The 21,192-nt window shown below is 49.9% G+C and overlaps 2 protein-coding genes across 2 annotated transcripts; both read right to left on the reverse strand.

Annotated features, from left to right (window-relative positions):
- Positions 1-6,991: 6,991 nt before the first annotated feature.
- On the reverse strand, positions 6,992-7,408 carry LOC137806548 (uncharacterized). Its single transcript, XM_068606747.1, has one exon. It carries the CDS (start codon positions 7,406-7,408, stop codon positions 6,992-6,994), a length of 417 nt encoding a protein of 138 aa, XP_068462848.1.
- A 979-nt stretch (positions 7,409-8,387) lies between these two features.
- LOC137806559 (uncharacterized) lies at positions 8,388-8,816 on the reverse strand. Its single transcript, XM_068606757.1, has one exon. It carries the CDS (start codon positions 8,814-8,816, stop codon positions 8,388-8,390), a length of 429 nt encoding a protein of 142 aa, XP_068462858.1.
- Positions 8,817-21,192: the final 12,376 nt, after the last annotated feature.

Consider the following 21,192-nt stretch of genomic DNA (forward strand, 5'->3'; position numbering starts at 1 on the left):
TCTCAGTAAAGGAGGTGCAACAATTGACAGGGCGGATGGTCGCTCTATCCAAATTTGTATCAACTGGAGGAGACAAGAGCCACCCTTATTTCCAGTGTCTAAGGAGGAAGAACAGGTTCATCTGGACCAGGGAGTGCAAGGAGGCGTTCCTCAAGTTGAAGGAGTACCTGGCAAGTCCCCTAGTGTTGTGCAAGCCACAACTAGGTACTCTACTCCGCCTGTACTTCGCAGTGACAGAATGGGTGATCAGTTATGTCCTTGTGCAGGAACAGGACCAAGTGCAGAAGCCTATATACTTTGTGAGCAAAGTATTGCAAGGGCCTGAGGTAAGATACCAGGACCAAGAGAAGGCAGCCCTGACGGTGGTGTTCTTAGCAAGGAGGCTCCGCCACTACTTCCAAAGTTTTACCGTGGTGGTGATGACAGATCTGCCTATCCGCAAGGTCCTACAGAAGTCGGACATGGCGGTAAGGATGGTACGATGGGCAGTGTAGTTGTCAGAGTTCGATGTCTAGTAGGAGCCCAGAGGCCCTATCAAAGGCCAAGTTTACGCAGATTTTGTGGTAGAGCTCTCCTCGGTAGACGCACACCAAGAGGAAGCCAACTTCCGGTGGATGCTCTCTGTAGATGGGTCCTCTAACCAACAAGGAAGTGGAGCTGGAGTCATCTTGGAGGGACCGAACGGGCTATTGATGGAGTTGGCCCTACGGTTCGCCTTCAAGGCTAGCAACACCCAGGCAGAGTACGAAGCCCTCATTGTTGGCATGTTGTTAGCCAAGGAGATGGGTGCGCAGAGTTTGTTGGCAAAGAGTCACTCCCTACTTGTCACGGGTCAGGTGACGGGAGAATAACAGGCCAAAAACCCTCAGATGGCCGCGTACCTAGGGTACGTCCAAGTTTTGAAGGATTCGTTCTCGGTATTTGAGCTGGTACACATTCCTAGATAGCAGAATTCCCGAGCTGACTTGATAGTTAAACTCGCTAGTTCAGGCAAGAGGGGCAGACAGAGGACCGTCATACAGGAAATCCTAAAGACACTTTGAACCTTCAAAGCAGATAATATGGTAGGGGTCCATGAGATCAGCACGTCGAGAGGAGGGGCGAGGAGTCATCGGTCCCTGTTCCCGCCGATTGACCTGGGTTGTCTTTATGCGTGGCTTGCCCTCACGAGTTAGGGCACCTTCGTTCTGCTCCGTCTGTGTGTACCTGAAAAGAAGTGAACAAAGGGGCGCCCTCGCGGCCGTTTGCACTCCGACGATCAAGTCAGCTAGCGAGAAAGATCAAAGGTCACGCACCCCCATATCGGAACACCGTAAACGAATGCTCTGAAGGTGTTCAGAAATACTGAGTGACTAAAACTGTGTTGCCCTAATCGTCTCGTGCACACAGTGGGTGCGCAGCGAAAACAACTGGGGTTTGTGTTCTGTGTAAAACTGCGAGAATTAGGTCAAAACTCGGGATCCCTTTTCAAATGTCCCAAGGCCCCTTTTTATACACCTTCTACATTTAAAGCACGTTAAAGCGCATTGAAAGCGTATAAAAATGTACCTTGAAACATTTGATACGTAAACTAAATTAACGCGTACCTTAGCAAACTTTCACTAAAACATTGATGAATACGTGCTTATTGCCACGTGTTCTTCTGACTTGATCGTTATTCTACGTAGAGGGTCTCACAGCACCGTAACCCAACTTAGGGTTATTCCATTGTGTGAGTCCTCTTTCCTCGAAGTGCATCTGGCGCAGGGGGTGACTTTCTGGGTGCCAACTTATGCGACCCAGCTTTTAGTCACTTACCTTGGGAGTGTATCTACCTTTCTCTCATACCATGTACATGGTTCTTTCCTAGACGTGGCCTTCTCATGGGTCGTATCTGTCCCAGGGTCTCTCAGCGGTGGCGTGGGTACATCACGAGTTAGGTTACCCCCTACTGGTACTAGAACTTATGGCCTTGAAGCCACCTTTCTCATCTCTTCATTGCTATTCTGAGCTATCGGGGCCCGAGACTTCCTCACGGTGTTGCCCCCCTCCATGGTCTTTCCTACCCATGGGCAGCGGGGGGTAACACCGTCGATGTCTTAACTTTACTATTTCTTAACTTGGCGACACCTTAACCTGGCAATGCCTTAGCCTGGCGCCGCCTTAGTATGGCGACGTCTCAACTTGGCGACGCCTTCACTTAGCGACGCCTTCTCTTGGCGACGGCTCAAGCAGTCAATCTGTTGACTGCCTTATTTGGGCCCCTTGAGTGGTCCCACTATATGTTGACTTTGACTTTGGTCAACACCCGGGGACGGGACGGTACACAAGCCCCCCAGTCTTGAGCTGATACTTCTTCTTAGCGAAAAGACTAAGGTCTCGTCCTATTGTCCACGTGGCATTCTTGCTGACGTGACATTCCCTTGTGCAGTTGACGTGACACTTCCTGAGCGTCTGACGCGATGCTTTCTGTGCTGAAGATGTGACGCTTTAAGTTTCGTGTTAATCCTTCGACACGTGGCTCGATCCTACGGCTGGGGATGAGTGTCGTTAGCGCTTCTCGAGCTAACGTTATAACTTTCAAAAACACGCACTCGTGGCACTGTTTCATTCACTCCTTTCGCATTCTCTTCTACTGTTCATCTTCTCAGACTTTCTCTGCAACTCGCGACTCTTGCATTCTTCCTCTTCGCAAAAGCTTAAACCTTTGCAACTCTCACCACAAAAGGTATGGTTTTTCTGCGTTGATGACTCTTCCTCTTTACTGTATTGCTTTCATATCTGCATGGGACTGTTTATATTTCTGCATCACTTTGCTCTTCCCCTTTCCTCTGCTTTCTCGTTCTTCCCTTTTTTCAGGGTTTCTCGCGTGGGTAGGGTTTTTTTTAGGGTTTCACTTCCTTTCTGTCTTAACCTCATTCGCTGAACCCTTCCTCTTCTTCATTCTTCAGCTCTTCTCATCAAACTATGGCACGCACAAAAACAACGCCGAATCCTCCTCCCCCAAGGGTTCACTACGAGGCCCTTTATCCATGGGCTTCTGACGAGCTCTTGGACGAATGCACCACCTTCACTACCGTTGAGGACGTAGAGAATCATCTGGGTGACTTGCGGTTGTATAACTTCAACGCCTTCTTCAAAACCCATGATTCTCATATCTCCATCCGTCATGGCACCTTCCACAGTCGAAACACCCCACTCTCCTTCAACACTCCAAACACCTAACTCACCCCTCCCCATCGCTGCAGTCCCACTGGCTGCAGCTAGTGCTCCCTTCATAGCCCCTCTCGACAAAGACAAGAGGGTGCTTGTCGTTTCCTCCGAGGATGACGACTCGGATGTGGGGCTTGCTTATAAAAGAAGGAGGACCAATTGGGTTGTCTACTCGCGCTCTTCTTCACCTCCACGCGGGGGGTCTATGAGGGACAACCCCCCAGCGCCACATCTCCCCCACGCCAAACAGTCCAATATGAGGGGGTGGTGGAGTCTATGCCCTTACCAGTACCAATACCAACACCAACTCCAACATCAACAACAACAACAACACCAACCGCCCCAACAACTACCCTTGAACTTATAGCGATTCCCCCTCCCATCATGCAGCTGATGAGGGGCTTCAATGAGAGGTTGTCGCCAGGTGAATCTTCCGGGGTGCCACGGTCAGAGGGCATGCCTTACTATCTGGGTGCCTTCTTGGGCGTTGCCCTTGAGTGGCATGCCCAAGCAAAGTCCAAGGCTGGTGTACCGACCAGGTCATCGGGTGCGATGACGTGTCTTGCGCGTGCCCAGGTGGGGCGTGCTCGGTGGAACACGTAGGCTAGAAAAGATGAATGGTTCAGAAGTGAGCATAGTCGCCGGTTACACTGAGTCGGCGTTCTCCGATCTCTAGTGTGCGTGACCGGCGGTCACCAGAGTTGCGACGCAGTCGCCGTATGAGAGTGCTAGGAGATCAGGTGGTGAGAGATCGCCGAGGAATGCTAGGAGCTCGGGTGGTTTACACGTCGCCACGAGGAGCACATCGCCGAATCTCCCAGTAAACCCAGTTAAAACTGTTAGAGGCTCAGAAGGGTAATCTCAAGCGTGTAAGTTGAGTAAGATGACTGTTGCGCCAGCCTGGGGCGTGAAGGCTGAGTGGGTTGAAGGGAACGAATTGCTCATCAGCGACAGGATTCCCAGAGGGGACATTCGTTGGTGGCAAGGTTTCCTCAGTTAGAGCATGCATGGCGTAGCAGTAAGGAAGGTGGCACTTGCGACGAGCGATATCACAGAGATGATGCACTTTGTTGCATCCGATACTCGCCTTGTCGGGTGATGTTTCACAGCGCATTGTGCGCTAGCTTGCTCCTTGAGTGGAGGACTTAGCTGTGTGGCTGGTTACTACACAAGAATGACGTTCAAGTTGCCCCAATCCAGATGACGACACGTGTAGGGTTGGATGTTACCAGTTACTCCAACCTAGATGATGACACGTGTAGGGTTGGGAGCAATGGAGAAATGACGCTCAAGTTGCCTTGGCTCAGATGACGACACGTGTAGGGCTGGGCGCTACCTGCTATCCCAGTCCAGATGGTGACACGTGCAGGGCTGGATGCGAGCCACGCGTCCAAAAGCATAACGGCCTAGAGAGACAAGAAACCTAGCTATAAAGGTAACCTTAACAGAATTTGCAGAGGTACGTTTTTCATTACGGCTGATACTGCTAGGGTTGTGTGCCTACAGTACGGTCCTACAAAGCATATTCTCTCTTAGTTTTTGGGTGTTCTGGTCACTGACTTGGGCGTCGGAGCGCCACCGGCCACAGAGGCGCCACTGTGTGTTTTTCAGGTTCTCAGAGAGGCTATCTGTGGAGTGGACTTGGAGGGCACGTGGTGTCAAGTTGGTGAGGAAGATTGTGACGAGGCAACGCTCCTGCGCTAAGTCAACCGGCAGGATCAGCTGGCGAGGCACGCACGCTCCAAGCTCTCCGACAGAAAGTGGCTACTTTGAAGGAAGAAAAGGAGAGCTTGTGCCGCGACTGGGCGTGCCAAGAGAAGGTTTACAAAGCCTCTTTGAGAAGCGCCAGAGAGATCAACGCAGAAGCCTGCAAACGTCTACATGACGCAGGGCGAGCTGGCACTGAGCTCCTTACTCAGGTGGCATCCCTCAAATCCAAAATCGCTGCTCTTAAAGCGGCGATGCGAACTTCCGCGGCTCAACAGAAACAACTTGCTAACCAGTGTGCTGACCGAAAGCAATCGCTGGAGAAGATCGAAGGAGAGCTAGCTGCACAGATGGAAGGGCTCAGCCTTCTTCAATCTTAGCATAATCAGTTTCAGGCGGAACTGAACAAGCTTCAAGTGGAGAAGGAGGTTCTCGAGAAGCAGCTAGCCTCTGAGGACTCCGTGATCGAAGAGCTGGAGAGGGCCAAGAAGGAGCTCATCGTAGAGAGGGAAGCCCGAGACTCCACCATCAAAAATTTGGAGCGGGCCAAAGGAAAAGTCATCGACAACATGGCTGACACCTTTTCAGAGGGATTTAAGGAGGCCTTAGCTCAAGCGGCCTGTGAAAACCCGGGAATTGACACCTCCAATTGCAGCCCTCTCAACCATATTGTTGACGGGAAGGTCGTTCCCCTTGACCTTGGGTAATGAGCTGCGCTAATCTTAACCTCTTTATTTTCTTGTAAATCTATATTGACAATCATTTGAATTTACTTGTAATTCTGATAATCTACCTTGCTTATATTTATAACTTTGGAATTCGCCTAAATGCCATTTGCTTTCAATTCTTCTTGCGCTTTTTCTGTTTCTGTTTTCTTTTCCGCATCAAAGGCTTAGCTGGTACTGGCCTCCGAGGCATTTCTTTGTTGCTTTGTCTTTAACTCTCTAGGTAGCACGTGTCTCCCCCTCTTGTTCTTTCTTCTTAGGGTGTTAGGCACATCCTTCTCTTGCTCCTTTCGCTCAGAAACTCGCTTAGCGTTCGTATCTGCGAGGATTCTTCCTTATGAAGGCGTCGCTTGCTTCGCCATTGCCCATCAAGGGTGGGGAGGACTTATCTTTGCCTGTACTGGGTGCCCATGCTCGAGGAGGGACCTGCTCTGGGTGTCCTGAGCGTATCTAGACACTTGGGATAAAAGTCGCGTTCTGGTGCCCACGCCCATGGAGAGGCCTACACAATCAGCACCGTATCGTCCATGGTGTGTCTAAAACACCAGGGCAACTTAGCCCTTATCTCTTTGTGTTTGGTGCCCACACCTGAGGAGAGGCCTACTAAGGCAGCGCCGTATCGTCCTCAAGGTGTCTAAAACACCAGACACCGGGGGTAGCTATTCATACCTGAGGAGGGGGCGTCCCGAAGGAATCCCCTAACCCCTGCTCAAGGACTAGATACCCGGATTTTTAACTTACACTGAAATCTGGTACCAGGGCTAGCTATTCATACTTGAGGAGGGGGCGTTCCGAAGGAATCCCTTAACCCCTGCTCAAGGACTAGGCACCCGGATTTTTAACTTATACTGACATCTGGTACCGGGGCTAGCTATTCATACTCGAGGAGGGGGCGTCCCGAAGGAATCCCTTAACCCCTGCTCAAGGACTAGGCGCCTGGATTTTAACTTACGCTCAACATACCTGTTATCTTGCTTTGTATCTGACCTTCGTTTCTTTATCTGGCAATGCCTCATCTTCGCGACGCCTGTGCTTGACGATGCCTTAGCTTGGCGACGCCTTATTTTGGCGATGCCTTAGCTTGGCGACACCTTATCTTGGCGACGCCTTATCTTGGTGACGCCTTATCTTGGCGACGCCTCATCTTGACTAGTTCTTAACTTGGCGACGCCTTAACCTGGCGATGCCTTAGCCTGGCGACGCCTCAACTTGGCAACACCCCATCTTTGTCTTTGCTTCTTTGATCTTTGATCTTACAAGAAAGGGAAAAACTAAGGCAGAAATATTTTAAACTTTTCTTTTCTTTATTTGGGTGACCTCGTTAAAAAACCCTCGGGAGGGAAAAAGAGTGTCCCCTTTACAAAATTTCAACTGAAATAAAACTTTAAATTTGCCGCATTCCAACTACGTGGGATAGGGCCCCCTTCTAGAGTCTCTAACTTATACGAACCATTCCCTTTGGCTTTGGTTACTCTGAACGGTCCAGTCCACTTGGGAGACAACTTGTTTTCTAACTCGTAAGGGTGAGCCTTCCTCATGACCAGGTCATCAACCTGAAACTGTCGCAGCTTCACCTTAGAGCTGTACTGACGCTCCACTCTTCTCTTCACAACCTCAACCTTAATTTTCGCCTCTTCTCTAGCTTCATTTATCAGGTCCAGGTTCACCCTCCTTTCTTCGTTGGACTCTTCTGCCACGAAACCTAGGAAACGAGGCGAGCTCTCGTGGATCTCCACTGGGATCATGGCATCCGATCCATACACTAGGCTGAAAGGAATCTCCATGGTGGAGGATTGAGGCGTGGTGTGGTAAGCCCATACAATCCTTTGTACTTCTTCTGCCCACGCCCCTTTAGCCTTCTCTAATCACTTCAAACCCCTCAACAAAACTTTGTTTGCTGACTCGACCTACCCATTCGTCTGGGGGTGTTCAACTGATGCGAACACCTGCTTGATTCCTACCTCTGTACATAGCTTCCCCAACTGTTGGCTCGCGAACTGGGTGCCATTATCTGAAATGAGGCGCCTCGGCACCTCGAAACGACACACAATGTACTTCCAAACAAAGTGTTGTACCTTGTGCGCAGTGATCTACGCCACTGCCTCTATCCACTTGGTGAAGTATTCGTTGGCAACGATTAAGTACTTCATCTGCCTTATCGCCAATGGGAACGGACCTAGGATATCAATACCCCAAGTATGGAAAGGCCATGGGCTGTGTATGGATCTTAGCTCCTCCGACGGCGCCTTGTGCCAATCAGCGGGCTTCTGACACTGCTTGCAACGCTGGGCGTATCAAACACAATCTTCTCTTACCGTCGGCCAGTAAAAACCCACACGTACTACCTTGGATGCCAAGGATCTTCCTCCCACGTGGCTCCCACAAATACCTTCGTGGAGTTCAGCCATTATCCTGGTGCATTCGTCGCCACTCACGCATGTCAGGATAGGGTGCGTAAACCCATGTCTGAATAGTATCCCGTCCACTAAGGTATACCCTTGCGGCGTTCCTCTTGACCTTCTTGCCTTCTTCTGGTTCCGCTGGGAGGATCCCCTCCGCGAGGTATCGCCTTTAAGGGGTCATCCAAGTGTCGCCTTCCTCCAAGGCGCATACCTGTACACCCTTTTCTTCTTCTGGCGAGGTTGCGTAAACACTGATGTAGGGTGCCCTCGCCGTATCTTGGCTCAAAGAGCGATGGTTCCTTGGCTTTCCCCTTGCTGTACTAACATGAAGGACATCCACCCTGTTGTCCACAACAAACTTTCACCGCGTTTTGAGGGTCTCTTGGATTACAGTCCTCTGCCTTCCCCCCTTGCTTGAGCTGGCCAGCTTGGCAAGCAGGTCAGCTTTGGCATTCTGCTCCCTAGGGACATGCACCAGCTCAAACGCAGCAAAGGCTCTCTTCAGCACCTCGACGTACCTCAAGTAGGCGGCCATCTGTGGGTCCTTTGCCTGATACTCCCCTGTTACTTGCCCTGTGACCAATTGTGAGTCACTTTTTGCCAGGAGGCTCTGAGCACCCATTTCTTTAGCCAACAGCATCCCAGCAATCAACGCCTCGTACTCCGCCTGGTTGTTGCTCGCTTTGAAGGAGAAGCGTAAAGCTTGCTCGATCAGCACTCCATTAGGCCCCTCCAAAATTATTCCAGTGCCACTCCCTTGCTGGTTGGAAGATCCATCCACTAAGAGCATCCACTGTGACCCTAACTGCACTCCTTGGGGGTCTCCTCCTTGTGAGAGCTCTGCCACGAAGTCAGCATAGACTTGCCCCTTGATGGACCCCCTAGGTTCATACTGGATATCAAACTCTGACAGCTCTACCGCCTAGCGAACCATCCTCCCTGCCACATCTGGCTTTTGAAGTACTTTCTGGATGGGGAGGTTTGTCATCACCACCACCGTGAAGCTGTGGAAATAGTGGCAGAGCCTTCGGGCTGAGAACATCACTGCTAGTGCCGCCTTCTCTAGCGACCGGTACCTCAATTTTGGGCCCTGCAAGGCTTTGCTTACGAAATAAATGGGCTTCTGCACTTGGTCTTGCTCCTGGACTAGCACAAAACTAATGGCCCACTTTGTCACCGCAAAGTACAATCGGAGGGGGACGCCCATTCGTGGCTTGCAAAGCACCGGTGGCGTCACCAAGTATTCCTTCAACTTGAGGAACGCTGCTTCGCATTCATCCTTCCATGCAAAACGGCTATTCCTCTTGAGGCATTGGAAATAAGGGTGGCCTTTCTCCCCTCCAGCAGACACAAATCTAGACAAAGCTGCCATCCTCCCAGTCAATTGCTGAACTTCTTTAACTGAGGTTGGGCTCCTCATGGCTATAATAGTTGCACACTTATCAGGGTTCGCCTCTATTCCCCTTTCAGTGAGCATAAATCCCAAGAAGTTCCCTACTTCCACGCCAAAAACGCACTTTTCTGGGTTAAATTTGAGGCGATATTTTGATATGGTGGCAAACAGCTCCTCCAGATCAGCTGCGTGCTGCCCTCTCTCGTGTGAAGTCACGACCATGTCATCTACGTAGGCCTGCACGTTCCTTCCCAGTATGGGTGCAAGGACCTTGTCCATCAGCCTCTGGTAGGTGGCGCCTGCATTCTTCAGCCCAAACGGCATCACCTTGTAACAATAACTACACGTCTCCGTCATGAACGCCGTTTTGCTCTCGTCCCTGGGATGCATCTTGATCTGATTGTAACCTGAGAATGCATCCAAGAAACTTAGCATCTTGCAACCCGAGGCGCTATCCACTAATGCGTCAATGTTGGGCAGTGGGTACGAATCTTTGGGGCATGCCTTGTTCAGATCTGTGAAGTCAACGCACATCCTCCACTTCTCATTCGCCTTCTTTACTAGAACTACGTTGGCTAGCCACTCAGGGTATTGTATCTCCCTGATGTGCCCAGCGCTTAGCAGCTTCTGCGTCTCCTCCTTCATGACGAGGCATCGTTCCTCGTTGAACTTCCTCCTTTTCTGTCGCACAGGGCGAACCTTAGCGTCCATGGTAAGATGGTGGCACAAAAAATCTAGGTCGATGTCTGGCATGTCTGCCGCAATCCATGCGAATGCATCTAGGTGTCGCGAGATCACCGCAGCCACCTCCTCTCGTTCTTCCTGGCTCAATAAGCATCCTAATTTGAACACCTTACCCCCTATTTGTCTATCCACCACGTTGTCTTCTGATTGGGGTTGTTCACTCTGCGCGTTCGCTGCGCGTAACTCATTCATGCAGTCTTCTTCCATAGGCGTCGCCCCAACGAATGCATCGGGCATCGCCTCCTCTGGCTCTTCTTCTGGGGGCATGACCTCTCCATATACTCCTTCCATCGGCAAGGCATCGCCGTATCTTCCTTCCATAGGCGTCGCTCCTACAAGTGTGGCTTCGACCGGCGTGGACATCACGGGCGTCGCCTCTTCCAATGGCTCTAACTCCATTTGCGAATCTGAAACGAGTGGTCGCTCAATCACCATGATCACGCCTCTCTTTGTCTTTAGGCTACTTTCATAGCACTTACGAGCCTCTTCTTGATCTCACTTGATCACGATCACCTTGCCACTAAGATCTGGTAGCTTCATCTTCATGTAGCGCGCGGAGGACACCGCCCTTAATCTGTTGAAGGGAGGTCTGCCTAACAAAATGTTGTAAGCTGAGTTGGCGTTAACCACCAAGTACCGGATGCTCTCGGTGCGTGACGCTGCTCCATCAGTGAACGTCGTCCTCAGCTCCAAGTAGCCACGTACCTCTACAGGGTTATCTGCAAACCCATACAAGCATCCGGTATAGGGTCTCAAAAAGTCGGGGGACAACTGTAGCTTGTTGAAAGTTGACCAAAACATGACGTCTGCAAAACTGCCTTGGTCGACGAGGACCCTATGTACCTTTCTTCCCGCTATGACTATTGAAATGACCACTGGGTCATTATCGTGTGGGACGACATCCCGCAGGTCAGCCCTGGTGAAAACGAGGTCTGACTCTCACGGGTCGTCTGGAAATTCCTCCGCAACTGAACTTACTGACCTCACATATTTCTTACGTTGAGAGGCAGTGGGTCCTCCTCTGGAAAAGCCGCCAGAGATGGTGTGCACTTCTCCGTGAGTTGGGATTTCATGCGCTTGACCTTCCTCTAGTGTCGCCATGACCGTGGTCGCAGTGGACCCAACGAGATAATCTTTCAAGAAACCATTCTTCACCAACTCATCCAACTGATAGCCCAGAGCCAAGCAGTTGTTAATATGGTGTCTGAATGCTTCGTGAAATTCGCACCATGATTCCTTGTGAGGTCCCAGTATCTTGTCAGACTTCACTGGTGGCCTCAACCTGTCAGCTATGTTGGGCACAATGATGAGGTCTTTAAGTTCCACCACAAAGTTGTGCCTTAGAGGTCTATTTCCCTCTCTCCTTCCTTCTGCTCGAACCCTAGGCTGGGCCCTCCTTGTCTCGTAGGTGCGCTTCCTGTCTTGGTTCTTTCTTTCTGTGGTGGCTTCGTGGACCCTAGCGGGTTGCGTGCGCATGTGTTCTACCGCCCAACGCTTTACTTCAGAAAAAGTTTTGGGGCGGCTGCGATTGAGTGACTTGCTGAAAGACCCAGGACACACCCCTTTCCTGAATGCGTACACGATCATGGGTTCGTCGGTGGTACCCACCTTCACCACCTGCGCCCCGAAGCGGCTTATGTACTCTTTCAAGGTCTCACCTTGATACTGATTCACGTCGAACAGGTCGTATGAAACTGGGGCTGGGGCCCTGTTGGCTAAATACTGCTCTCTGAATAGCCGCGAGAGCTGCGTGAAAGACGTGATGTGGCCCTCTGGGAGACTGATGAACCAATTCATGGCCATCCCAGTCAAAGTCCTCATAAAGAGCTTGCATCTTAGGGCATCAGAACCGCCTACCAGCATCATCTGTGTGTGGAACACAGTGAGGTGCGCCTCAGGATCCTCCATCCCTGTGAAGGTTACTTTGGGCCCCATGAATGTGTTGGGGATTGCTGTCTCTAGGATCGCCTGTGAGAATGGTGTTGAGAATTCTCTGGGTGGGGTGGCAGTCTCAGGCTCATCTACGTCGCGCCATCCGCGGCGTAGCTCCTCGTTGGCGCGGTGAAGCTCATTGTTTCTCACCTGAGATGCTGTGAGATCCGCCTGCATGCGCTCTTGCTCCGCTTTCGATGCCGCCATTGCTTCCTGCAGAACTTGCATCATGCCCATGAGTTGTTTGATGTGAATGCAACAACAAGAATACATGATTCTTTGACATTCTTAGGAGCAACTTGAGTTGGTCATAAATGGCACCTTACTTAGAATTGGATCAATGTTCTAATTCAAGAACTCACCAAGACTTTGCACCAACCAAAGCTCATATGGAAGTCCATATATTGTCAAATGGAATCAAACAACAAGGAATGAAGAACAAGAATTGAAAGCTGGACAGAAATGAAATAATAAACTACTGCACCGAACAGAAACTAGAAGCAAAGCTGGAAAACAGAAATTCAAACGGTAGAAATGAAAGTAAAAACTAGAAATTAAGAACTACCGAATGAAAATTGAAGAAAAGGAAGAAGAACAATTATAGAAGAAGCTTGCTGGATTTTGAGAATTGGAAGACCACTTCACGCCACTTGGTTCCTTGATCCAAGATAAGTGATGGAGTGCCACCACTTGAAGCTCACCATTGCTCACAAGATAAGGCAAAGGTAGAAGAAGACTCAAGACTCACAATTTCTCTCCAAATTTGAGTATAGTCTCTCTACTATAAAATTCCAATCTGAAAATTACAAAGGAAAGCACCTTATTTATAGCCTAGAGGTGCTGAAAAATAGGTGGGAAATTTCAAATAAAACTCATTTGAAATTCCCACAAAAAACAAGTCACATGGGAGGTGTGACCTTTTTCTACTATGACACCTCCTAAAAAACTACACCTACACCCCCCTACTAAGTCACATGGACAATGTGACTCTCTCTAATACATTCACACCTATTTATTTAATATCCACACCTCCTACAAGAGTCATTCAAATGATGCTCTTTTATTTAATGCTTGGCCTTGCCCCTCATGGTTTGGACTTGGGCTTCTTGGGCTTGGGCCTTCTTGGGCTTGGGCTTTGAGCTTGGGCCTCATCTTTTGCAAAGACTAATAAGAAGAACTTTAAATGCTTTGGCCCTTGTCCATTTCTTCTATTGATAACATCTTTCTGATTCTCATCATTGTTGCATGGTCATCTCTTCACTCCTAGCGCGTGCGGGCCTCATGTTCGTGGTTTCTGGAAGCCTTCTTGACTATCCGCGATTTGCGAACTGGAACTGGTTGGAAACTGCAACTGGGACTGAAAAACTGTGTAGTGGGACTGATGTTTTATATCGGGCCCCACAGTGGGTGGCAAATGTTCCCGCCGATTGACCTGGGTTGTCTTTATACGTGGCTTTCCCTCAAGAGTTAGGGCACCTTCATTTTGCTCCGTCTGTGTGTACCTGAAAAGAAGTGAACAAAGGGGCGCCCTCACGGCCGTTTGCACTCCGACGATCAAGTCAGCTAGCGAGAAACATCAAAGGTGACGCACCCCCGTATTGGGACACCATAAACGAATGCCTGAAGGTGGTCAGAAATACTGAGGGACTAAAACTGTGTTGCCCTAATCGTCTCGTGCACACAGTGGGTGCGCAGCGAAAACAACTAGGGTTTGTGTTCTGTGTAAAACTGCGAGAATTGGGTCAAAACTCGGGATCCCTTTTCAAATGTCCCAAGGCCCCTTTTTATACACCTTCTGGATTTAAAGCGCGTTAAAGCACATTGAAAGCGTATAAAAATGTGCCTTGAAACATTTGATACGTAAACTAAATTAACGCGTACCTTAGAAAACTTTCACTAAAACATTGATGAATACGTTCTTATTGCGACATGTTCTTCTGACTTGATCGTTATTCTACGCAGAGGGCCTCACAGCGCTGTAACCCAACTTAGGGTTATTTCATTGTGGGAGTCCTCTTTCCTCGAAGTGCATCTGGCGCAGGGGGTGACTTTCTGGGTGCCAACTTATGCGCCCCAGCTTTTAGTCACTTACCTTGGGAGTGTCTCTACCTTTCTCTCGTACCACGTACATGGTTCTTTCCTGGACGTGGCCTTCTCATGGGTCGTATCTGTCTCAGGGTCTCCCAGCGGTGGCGTGGGTACTTCACGAGTCAGGTTACCCCCTACAGGTACTAGAACTTATGGCCTTGAAGCCATCTTTCTCTTCTCTTCATTGTTGTTCTGAGCTATCGGGGCCCGAGACTTCCTCACGATGTTGCCCCCTCCATGGTCTTTCCTACCCATGGGTATCGGGGGGGGTAACATCGTCGATGTCTTAACTTGACTATTTCTTAACTTGGCGACGCCTTAACCTGGCGATGCCTTAGCCTGACGTCTCAACTTGGCGACGCCTCAAGCGGTCAATCTGTTGACTGCCTTCCTTGGACCCCTTGAGTTGTCCCACTATATGTTGACTTTGACTTTGACTTTGGTCAACGCCCGGGGACGGGACGGTACAGTCCCTGACTCAGGAGACACTGAAAACTCATAGGGTAAGCACATATCTAGTTCTTGGGGAGGAAAAACTTGGATGACGCCCTACAAGCGCTACTTGGCTGATGGGATACTCCCATTGGAACCCACAGAAGCCAGAAAAATAAAGAAAAATTCTGCCAAGTACACTCTCATTGATGAGGAGTTGTACAGACACGGGTTCACCCACCCAATCTTGGTATGTGTAAGTGGTGACCAATGCACACGAATAATGGCAGAGCTCCACGAAGGGATATACGGGAGTCATATCGATGGTGATCTCTACCATCGAAGGCCATTCGTGCGGGATACTATTGGCCAACCATAAGGGAAGACTGCACGAGGTATGTACAGCAATTCAAGCAGTGTCAGCAACATGCTGATTGGCACAAGGCGCCACCAAAAGAGCTCATGTCGATTTACATCCCCTGGCCATTCCATACCTGGGGAATCGATATCCTGGGACCCTTTCCTTTGGCGATACGACAGATGAAGTACCTCGTGGTCGCCATAGAGGGTGAGCCAGTGGCACAGATCACAACCCACAAGATTCAACACTTCGTGTGGAAGAACATAGTCTGTCGTTGGTATCTGATAATGTCACACAGTTTGCAAGCATTTGTTATCTGATAATGGCACACAGTTTGCAAGCCAACAGTTGGGCAAGCTATGCACAGAATTTGGAATAAAGCAGGTGTTCGATCAGTCAAACACCCCCAGACGAATGGGCAGGTTGAGTCTGCCAATCGAGTTTTGCTCAGAGGTTTGAAGAGAAGGCTCGAGAAGGCCAAAGGGACATGGGCAGAGGACGTCCCTAGAATCGTGTGGGCTTGAAGAGAAGGGTGGAGTAAGCAAGAATCAAAGTTGAAGCCTTGAAGAGAAGGGTGGAGTACAAGTACAACTCCAAGTTGAAGCCTCGCCAGTTCTAAGTCGCTGAACTGGTGATGCGGAAGGCCACCCGTACCAGCTAGAGAACAAGTTGTCCCCCAAGTGGACTGGTCCTTTCAGATTGATAGAGGCCCTTGGGAATGGGGAATACAGGCTTGAGATGTTGGAGGGAGGCGCAATCCTCGTACATGGAATGCGACCAACCTCAAGTTTTACTTCAGTTGAACTTTAGCATTGTACATAGTTCTTAGGGGACACTCTTTTTCCCTTCCAAGGGTTTTTTAATGAGGTCACCCAATAAATTTCGATTGAACTATATTCTCGAATGTTTTGTACAATGCAGTTACGAACCGTTCACTTGCGTAGAGGTCTCGAGAGCGGGAAAGGTAGGTTCGTAGAGAACACCTCCCCCTCGAGTGAGAACGCCAAGGCTGAACGAAATGGTTCGCCAGCGAAATCCTCCTTCACCTTTGAGTGGAGATGAGGTCAGTTACGAACCGTTCACTTGCGTTAGAGGTCTCGAGAGCGGGAAAGGTAGGTTCGTAGGGAACACCTCCCCCTCGAGTGAGAACGCCAAGGCTGAACGAAATGGTTCGCCAGCGAAATCCTCCTTCACCTTTGAGTGGAGATGAGGTCAGTTACGAACCGTTCACTTGCGTTAGAGGTCTCGAGAGCGGGAAAGGTAGGTTCGTAGAGAAAACCTCCCCTTCGAGTGAGAACGCCAAGAATGAACAAGTATGGTTCACCAGCGAAATACTCTTTCGCCTTTGAGCGAAGACGAGATCAGTTATAGGCTGTTTCCCTTGGGTTAGAGGTCTCGAGAGCAGGAGAGGTAGGTTCACAGAGAAAGCCTCCCCCTCGAGTGAGAACGCCAAGGCCGAACAACGCAGTTCATAGTTAAACCCTCCCTTGACCTTATACTGCAAGGACGAGGTCAGTTAAGAACCTTGCCCATGGGTTATAGGTCTCAAGAGTGGGCAGGATGGTTCACAGAGAACGCCTCCTTTCCATTTTGAGTGAGAACACCATGGAAAGAAGTAAGGTTCGCCAGTTACATCCTCCCTTGACTTGGTACAGCAAGGACGAGGTCAATAATCAGTTTCTCCCCGGGCTAGAAGTCTCGAGACGGGGCAGGACGGTTCGTAGAGAACGCCTCCCTCTCTCGAGTGAGAGCGCCGTAACGGAGACAGTACGACCCAAAAGGTGAACTCTCCCCCAAACCCAGTGAGGTCAGACTAAGGGACAGATATGCCCAGGTCCTTGACATCGACCTTGTCTTCACCAAGGCCGACCTCCTAGATGTCGTCCCCCACGACAATGACCCAGTGGTGATCTCGGTAGTGACCGCGGGGAGGAAGGTGCACCATGTCCTGGTGGATCAGGGAAGCTCGACAAACGTGATGTTCTGGTCGACTTTCAACAAGTTGCACTTGTCTCCTGACCAATTGAGACCTTACATCGGTTGTTTGTATGGGTTTGCTGGAGACCAGGTGGAAGTGCATGGGCACCTAAAGCTAAGAACCACCTTTATAGATGGAGTCGCCTCCCGCACAGAGAACATCAGGTACCTTGTTGTTAATGCTCCCTCAGCTTACAACATACTATTAGGCAGACCTGCCCTAAATAGGTTGAGAGAAGTAGCCTCGACAAGTCATATGAAGATGAAGCTGCCTGACTTGGGAAGAACAGTGATCACCATCAAATCAGATCAGAAGGAGGCTAAGAGATGATATGAGAATAGCCTCAAAACAAAGAGAGGGGTGTTCACTGTCAAACACGGGTTCACCCACCCTTTATATAGGCTGAAACTAGGGTTTACCTTTGTGTTGTTACCCTTATCTAGGGTTCCTTGGAAAACGTCCTTGCACCGCTATTTTGGTAATCTTCGCCTATCTGGCACATGGAACCTCCCTTAATTGGAGTGCAACAAATCACCAGAGTGGCCGCTTGGGTACCAACTTGTGCACCTATTCTCTAGCGCGCAATCTGCTTCGTGGATGCCCTAAGTATTCACGTGCCACGCATGGAGCCTTCCTTGAAAACCCTAATTCTAATGGCCTTTAACGCCTCCCAGGATTATCCTCACGTGCTGCACCTTCATGCGTCATACACACCACGTGCATGGATCCCTCGTGACTTAGGCTTCCCACATTTCTCTTTTCCTTAACTTGTTATCTTAATAAATCTCTAGGCCCACCTTACGTGGCCTTCTACAATGTTCAGAGGACCGATGTCTGATCTTCTCCCTCTACTGGCGAGGTCCAATATCGATGTCCAACATCGGGCTTAGAATACCAATGTCCAAATACCAACCAATCCCCTGGTAAATGCATTTGGGGACCACCTCGTGGCCTCCCTTCCATCACCAAGCATCGATGCGTGACGTCTGAGGTCAGTCTTTGGTGACTAGTCGGGATAGAACTATATTCTCGAATATTTGTGCAATGCAACTATGAACCGTTCACTTGGCTTAAAAGTCTCAGGAATGGAGAAGGTAGGTTCGCAGAGGATACCTCCGCCCATCCTCGAGTGAAAACACCAAGGCTGAACAGTATGGTTCGCCAGTAAAATCCTCTTTCGCCTTTGCCCGAAGATGAGGTCAGTTACGAACTGTTCGCTTGGGTTAGAAGTCTCAGGAAAGGGGAAGGTAGGTTCGCAAAGGACACCTCCCCCATCCTCGAGTGAAAACACCAAGGCTGAACAGTATGGTTCGCCAGTAAAATCCTCTTTCGCCTTTGCACGGAGATGAGGTCAGTTACGAACCGTTCGCTTGGGTTAGAAATCTCATGAATGGGGAAGGTAGGTTCGCAGAGAACACCTCCCCCCATCCTCGAGTGAAAACACCAAGGCTGAACAGTATGGTTCGCCAGTAAAATCCTCCCTCACCTTTGCGCGAAGATGAGGTCAATCATGAACCTTTCCCCATGGGTTAGAAGTGTCACGGAAGGGCAGGACGGTTCGTAGAGAACGCCTCCCCCTTTGAGTGAGAACGCTAGGGGTAAGAAGTATTGTTCGTTAATTAAAATCCTCGTTTTCCCCGGTGGGGTAAGGACGAGGTCAGTTATGAACTGTTCCGCCTGGGTTAGAAATCTCAAGGGAGGGCAGGATGGTTCATAGAGAACGCCTCCCCCTTTTGAGTGAGAACCCCAGGGCTGGGAAGCACGGTTCACGAGTTAAACCCTCCCTTGACTTCATATAGCAAGGACGAGGTCAGTTGCGAGTTTCTCCTTGGGCTATAAGTCTTGAGACTGGGTAGGACGGTTTGTAGAGAACGCCTCCCTCTCTTGAGTGAGAGCGTCGTGATGGAGACAATACGGTCCAACGGGTGAACCCTCCTCCACCTAGTGTGGTCAGATTGAGGTCAAATACGAACTTCTCCTTGGGTTAGAAGACCCGAAGCGGGACAGCGCAGAGAGCGCCTCCCCCTTGAGTGACAACGCCAAGGCAAAGACAACACGGTTCATCAGTGGCATCAGCAAAGTATCTCCTTACTCAGTAGAGTATGAGTGAAGTCAGACAGTGGATCTCTCTCTTGTTTCATAAGGCATGTTTGAAGAGCGATTATAAAGAATTCCCTCTTCTTTGTGTAACGAAGGTGAGGTCAGTTAAAGGTTTGTGTACACATCACCGCTACATTAAGCTGCTAAAAAGAAGGTAAGGTAGAGCAGGTGGTGGACAAGCGCGCTACCTAGAGTATGGATGATCGTCAGATGCGTTGTTAGCAAAGGTTAGTATGACGCACAGCAGTTAACGACCAAGACCAAGAAAGCAAATTAAAGAAAGTTAAAGGCAAGCTGACTCATAAGCGAGACAAAGAAGGAAGTTAAAGGCAAACAGGTTCATAAATAATACAAGGTACATATACATATTGAATATTTTTCATAAGAGGGCCAAAGTTTCAGGCATTGAGCAAGTCAGGTTCTGGGAGCGAGCTGCCCATCAACGATCCGTTTTGACACTACGTAGGGGGAGATGTCCAACTCAGGATGCACACAGGCAACCTGAGCAAGAGCATCTTCGAACCCTGCTATATAGGCATCAGCGGCGTCCTCGATGAGCTCCGCCTCAGTCTTGCTGAATTGCTCAATATTTTCGGCAAGTTCGCCCTCCACACGACCCAACTGGACTTCTTGCTGGGTGGCTCTCTCTTCCATTTTGGCCATCTTGGCCTTGTTCCCATCATCCTCCTCCTCTAGCTCAACGACCCTATTGTGCAGAGGGAGGATCTTCGCCTCCAGCTGAAGGTTCTCCTGACCCTTGTCAAAGAGACGCTTCTTGGTATCCTTCTCTGATTGGCGAAGGCAGCTCAGCTCTTAGGTCAAGGCAGTCTCGCAATTGGCGATGGTCTGGGCTTGGCGGGTAAGTTCTTCCTTTATCCTCGCCTCCTTTTGACTGACAAAGGCAAGGGAGGTGACGAGGAATTCCCCAAGGCCTTTGCCCATGCGTTCCTTCAGCAGGTCCCCACTCAAGGCCTCCGCTGCCTTCTTCTCTTGGAAGCTCTTGAGGGCATGTTGGAGAACAGCAGGAAGCTCAAGAGAAGGGGGCACTTGGTCACCCTAGGAGCGCTCTCCCCACCGCCTTCGAGCGCGAGTAGTGCGTGAGGAGAGGAGGCGTTGGGCGATGGTCCCTGAATGATAGAGGACGGCCATCGCTAGCAGAATTTGAGGTCGCCGCCACGACCACCCTTTGCCTTTTGAAGACGATGCCCTCCCTGGTGCCCTCGTCATTAGAATCAATCGCCACCACCCCTTTATTCCTGTCAACGGGGGGTGGATTGGGTGAGTCTTGGGCAACAAGAAGAGGAACAACGGAGGCTGAGCCACCTGCAGTATCAAGTGCCGCTTGGTCGTGGGCAATCACCTCAACCAGTATGTTCCTTTTCTCCTCATTAAGCACCATACCTGCACCAAGACAAACATGAGAAATAATTCTACACAGTGACAAGAGGCACAAGAGTCAAAGTATGCAAGGCGTAAACCAGAGAATGCGCAAGCATGAAAAGCTGATAACAGATATGCACAGTGAGGTGGAGAAAGAATAGAAACAAGTACCAATGTAGCCCTTGAGGCCTGAGGAGCTGAACTCGTGCTTAATCAGTTGGGCAGTGTTGAACACTGCTCCTAGGCTTGCAAGGACCTGGCACAGTTCGCGATCATGAGGATTTAGTTCCTCGAGAGTCCTAGGCTTCTTGAGTTTCAGCTTCCGCACCAAGTAGAGTGGGAATCCATCTAGTAGGGTGGGGTCATGGGCGCTGCAGCACCCTTAAAGAACTTCCCTTTGAAGCCTTTATAGGACTGTTGGAAGAGGGGTGAGGAGGACTCTCCCCGCCACTCCACTGAAACTTACCTAAAGATTTTTCCCCGGACTCTTGGCCTTGAAGAAATGAAGAAAGACGTCCACCGAAGGAGTGTGCCCTAGATAGTTACACAAGATGGCGAATGCCCTCACAAATGCCCAGCTGTTGGGGTGCAGCTGGGCAGGGGCCACATTAATCTCCGTCAAGAGCTTGATCCGTTTGAAAACGGTGGAGTATAGGAAGAAGAAAGGCTCTCCATCGTTAGCGCGATCATCAGCGTATACGGGTAAGCCCTTCGTGCAGGGACAAATCGAAATGTATGCATCACTCCCAAATACACGC

Source organism: Phaseolus vulgaris, chromosome 11, assembly GCF_000499845.2.
Source record: "Phaseolus vulgaris cultivar G19833 chromosome 11, P. vulgaris v2.0, whole genome shotgun sequence".
Classification (NCBI taxonomy): domain Eukaryota; kingdom Viridiplantae; phylum Streptophyta; class Magnoliopsida; order Fabales; family Fabaceae; genus Phaseolus; species Phaseolus vulgaris.